This window comes from Zingiber officinale, chromosome 5B (genome assembly GCF_018446385.1).
Source record: "Zingiber officinale cultivar Zhangliang chromosome 5B, Zo_v1.1, whole genome shotgun sequence".
NCBI lineage: Eukaryota > Viridiplantae > Streptophyta > Magnoliopsida > Zingiberales > Zingiberaceae > Zingiber > Zingiber officinale.
This window is the reverse complement of record NC_055995.1, coordinates 8,810,468-8,815,489: the sequence shown is the minus strand read 5'-3', so window position 1 is coordinate 8,815,489 and position 5,022 is coordinate 8,810,468. Positions and strand designations below refer to the sequence as shown.

Sequence of the window (5,022 nt, the reverse complement as noted above, 5' to 3'; positions counted from 1 at the left end):
CTGCCCTTATTGCCTATGCAGAGTGACGCCGCCCACTTTACTCCTTTTTGTACACACTTTCCTATAAGAGCATGTTCCTCGACGATCGGACGGTTTTGAGCGCTTCACCCAAAAAGATACTCTTCTTTTCGATATTCCCTAGGAGAACTCCCTTTATAAACCCTAAAGGCCGTCCGCAGTCATTGCCTTGCTCATTTTGATTGCTTGCTTCCTATTGCTTCGACTTCACCGACCTCCTGTGGCTTCGACTTCACCGGCCTTCTTGCTCTTCTAATCTCCTTCACCTAGCGTTCTTCTGCTCTTCGACTAGTCTCACCCTCAACCCCCTTTGCCCTGACAATGGCTGATGGTAAGACCACTCTTTGGTATTCCTGCTTCATTTCAGATATGGATGACCACGACCTATCAGTGATTCGTTCAGACCTGCATCTTAATGCCTCTTATGAACTTAGAGTTCCCTCACCTCGAGAACATCCTGCTAGTCCTCCAGAAGGTTTCATGACCATTTTCAGAGATCAGATTCTGGGAGGACTTCGCTTTCCCATTCATCCTTTCATTTCTTCTCTGAGCGAATACTTTGGCATTTGCATTTCTCAGCTTGCTCCTAACTTCTTTAGGGCAGTTTGTGGTACCATCATTCTCTGTCGGGTATATGAGCTTCCCTTGACTGTTCATCTCTTTCACCACTTTTATTCCTTCAAACGTTCAGAGACGGGCGTATTCATGGTACAAGATAGACCCGACTTTAAGTTTTTTGCTGACATGCCCTCTTCGAACAAGGGGTGGAAATCCCACTTCTTCTTTGTTAGACTACCTCAACCACTGGTCGGGCCCATACAATGGCGCCCAGAACTCCCCGAGAACCTTCCTTCACATCAGCACCAGCCTGCTTATATCTCATCCTCCGAAGCGTTGCAAGGCGTACTTGTTAACTTTTCCGTGTTGTTGTTGGAAGGCTTTCTATATTTATTTGGGCTTAGCCCTGTTCAGAAGGACATTGGGGCTCCATTTGGTAAGACCCCGTTTTCTTTTTATCAATTATTCGCTAACTGAGGTATCTTTCTCCTTTATTGCAGAAGCTGCCATGTATCGAGCCTACTCCTCCGACGCTAAGCACCGATCCTCCTCTTATTTGAAAAATCTAGGCGAAGAGCTTAGACGGGGTGTAGCAACTTCCTCCCGGTCTGGCCCCTCTGCTTCGCAGTCCGCTCCTACTCCATCTACAATTCTGCCGGCAGCGACTCATGAAGGAACTTCCTCAGCACCTCCTCTAGATGCAGCTCTGGATGAAGACCTGGTTACTGTAGAACAAGTTGACCCATCCATGATAGGGCAAATGGAGGAAGTCTTGGGAAAACAGGTCGGGGAGGCCACCGTAGAGCAACTTGAAGAGACGCAAGTGGCATTCCCCCGACCGGTTGAGCGCCTGAAACTTCAACGCAAGCGTAAGAGAGTGACTCCCGCTATTCAAGCGTCACCTCCACCTATCCCGCCCAGCTGTCGCTCATCTGCTACTCTCCGCCCCTTGGAAATGAAAGCAACTGCTCCTGCACGAGAGAGAATTACGAGGTCTGAAGTTCCCATCGCGTCACCTCACGCATCAGTCCTGGCTTCTGATCGAGGCATAGCTCCTGCGCAGGCTTCTTTGCAAGAACCAACCTCTTCTCCCGGTCAGCCATCTTTACCCTTACTAGACCAGCCCGGGAGCTCAGGCACTCCATCGACCCCCCTTCCCATGGATGTTCTCGCGTCTACTTCTAGATCCCTAAGGAAAACCCGCAAGACGTACTCCTTTACTGATTTTTGGCGCGTGCCTTCCTCTACAGGCTCTAGGGCAGACGCAGAAACTACTGATGGGGCTCCCCCCTTACTGCGCTGATCGAATTAGAGGGCGATTTAGCAGCCTCCTGGTGCACCAGCAATCACAAATTTTGGAAGAATGCTCCTTTGGGGGGGATATATTATGCGGCTTGTCAAATGGTTGCTGTAAGTCCCTTTACACATGTGTTTCTTTACTACAATCTTTTATAACCTTTCTTTTCTCCTCATACTTGACACACAATCCAGGCCTGCTCCGCCAACTTAAATGCTCTTCAGCACGCCTGTAGATTACAGAGGGACAATGAAGCGTTGACAGCTCGCCTGGAGGAAATAGAGTTGCCCCTGACTCCTCGCGATCCTCTCAACCCCACACCCGGGGATCTGGCTAACTATCTTCGTTTGATTGGAGAGTTTGCTGGATCAGCCCGTGATATTTCTCATGCAGCTTTTGACAAGATCAAGGCCTTGGAACTAGCCTTACAGACTAGTGAGTCGGAGTTGACCGTCGAGGTAAAAAAGCGTCAAGAGTTAGAGGCGGAGTTGGAGAAGAAAGATGCCCAATTGGCTAGCTCACAAGAAACCCAGGAAAGCCTTCAAAAGACCCTGGCAGAAGCTCAAAATCAACTGACTTCTATCACCGACCGGGAGAAAGCTTTACAAAGCCAATTAGAGGCCAACCAGGCAACTCTCAAAACTGTGCAGGCTGACCTTCTGAAGATTCAAAAGGATGTCTCCCAAGGTCAAGAGGCCCTGATTCAAGCCCAAGTTGACTAGAAGAAAGCAGAGACACAGCTGGCCGAGTATCAAGCAGGCAAAGTGGGTCGACTGAGGGCCTACAGACGAGCATATGTCACCTCCCCCTTCTTCATAAAGAAAATGGGAGATATAATGCACTCCATGGTATGATGTGGAGTGGGCGGAGGAGCTCGTCAATTGCTAGAACAGAATATGATTTTATCTGTCCCTACGGAGGATTTTGTAGACATAGGCCGCATCATGGATGAGATTCCTGTTGGGTTCTTCCCCTCTTTTAAGAATGACGACGACCTCTTTCTCTTACCCGAGCCTCCAGTTGAAGCTGCTTCTGACCCTGCTGAGCATATAGCTGGCCCTACCGAAGATAATCCTCCCCCTCTTGACAAAAAACCTTAATATGGTTGTATGTATTGTCCTCTTAAGTACTTTTTCTTGATGTACAAATCAACTTTCTTGGTAACTTATTCACTGCTTTTTCTTTACTCCAACATGTTTATATTCCTCATGATATCTCTTGCCTGCGGATTTTCATTTGTTCTCTACCTTTATTCGTAATGTGGCTCTCTTGCTGATAATCTTGCATACTTCCCTTCTGAAATAACCTCAAGGCTCTGGTTCCTATTTGGCAGCCCATTTTAGGTCCCACTCATCCTAAATTAGAAATCTTTCTAGTTCATCGATCTCAATCCACCTCCTATCCTTGATCAATCTTCAGCCGCGGTCTCTGACCTGCATCTCATCCCAGGTGTAAACGCCCCGCCCCTCCTGCTAAGGAGACGGGGGTTACTTACCATACTTAACAACTTAATAACTTTTTACAGCGGAAGTCTTACTTGTAAATTTTTGAAACATAGAGTCCATATGTCATACTTAACATTATTTCAAGACATATAAAGTAATATGATAAAATGTCATGGAGTTATAACGTAGTAATATAAACTAGGCATAATTCCTATTAAATAAAAGCAGGTCTTTTTCTTCTTTAGCCAGTCACTACCACACACATCCTGCTAGCCCCTCCTGCTGCTCTCCTAGTTCATCCATCCTTTGCCCTTATCTGTGGTACAAGAAAGTAAGCTGTGAGCACTCATGGCTCAGTAAGTTCCTTTCCTACTCACAAAAACTGTATAGCATGTCAACAATCATAGAGCATACATCATAGCACAAGGTATCATGGCATAACATACATGATCATCATACATGTCATAATCATCATCATAGATATCATGGCATAATCATGGCATAAACACAAGGTAGCATGGCATATCATAAACATGATCATCATAATTATCATGGCATATTCCTAAGGTATATGTAGGGTGAACTCTTAAACATACATCATGAAACATATGCATCATGTCTTTTTAAAACGTATAGCATAGATACTTAAACATAATCTCAACATAAGAGGGGATCCCGGCTTGTACCACGTATATAAATGCACGCATCCTAGTAGGTCCAAGGTAGCAAGTCTTGAACCCTATAAGGCATACATATACTAGGTCCGTTTCTTAGTCCATCGACCTAGGGGCACTTAGGAGTCCATCCCTAACGAGGCCCGTTTCTTAGTCCATCGACCCCGGGGCGCTTATGGAGCCCACCCTTGGTACAAGCCTTAAAAGTAAAATAGCATGTCATATCTACATAGTCCATATCACTCATGTCATATTCATGTCATGAAGAGTGCTCTTGATCCCGCTTATAGGGAAGCAACTCTTTAGGCATAGCTTAAAGCATGTATATTTGAGCACACAACATATCATGAACTTGAGCACACAGCATATCATGATCACATGCATAATTAAGCACACAACCTATCATGAATTCGAGCACACAGCATATCATGAATTTGAGCACATAGCATTTCATGAGTTTAGGCACATAGCATATCATGAATTTGAGCACACAGCATATCATGAACTTAAGCACATAGCATATCATGAATTTGAGCACGTAGCATATCATGAGTTTAGGCACATAGCATATCATGAATTTGAGCACACAGCATATCATGAACTTAAGCACATAGCATATCATAAAATTAAGCACACAGCATATCATGAAATTAAGCTCATAGCATATCATGAATAGGACCTAACATAAACCAATAAACATCACAGCATGTCATACTCTTATCATATCATAAAGTATTGCATGTGAAGTTCATGGAAAGAACATAATTAGGTCTCTAACCTTAGTAACAAGTGGTGGCCGAAACATGTAGAGATGACTTAGGTTAGCAAGCAACAAAAGAGCATGTGAACCCTAAACATTCATCATTTCTTAGAACATAAGGAACATTTTTAAGCATGTTAGGTATAGGTTCCAAGCTTTCTAGGTTCCTTTTCATAACATGGCCGAAACCCATTAAGCCTTTATTTTGGGTTATAAACATCATACAAGCATGAAACAAAACCCTAACAATTGTCACATCACATTTCATAA

The 5,022-nt window shown here is 44.5% G+C and overlaps 1 protein-coding gene across 1 annotated transcript; it reads left to right on the top strand.

Moving 5' to 3' along the window:
- The first annotated feature begins 339 nt into the window (after nucleotides 1-339).
- Nucleotides 340-2,595, top strand: LOC121986481. The gene is made up of 4 exons (XM_042540449.1): nucleotides 340-1,012; nucleotides 1,077-1,741; nucleotides 1,827-1,910; nucleotides 2,068-2,595. Exons 1-4 carry the CDS (start codon nucleotides 340-342, stop codon nucleotides 2,593-2,595), a joined length of 1,950 nt encoding a protein of 649 aa, XP_042396383.1.
- The last annotated feature ends 2,427 nt before the right edge of the window (nucleotides 2,596-5,022 follow it).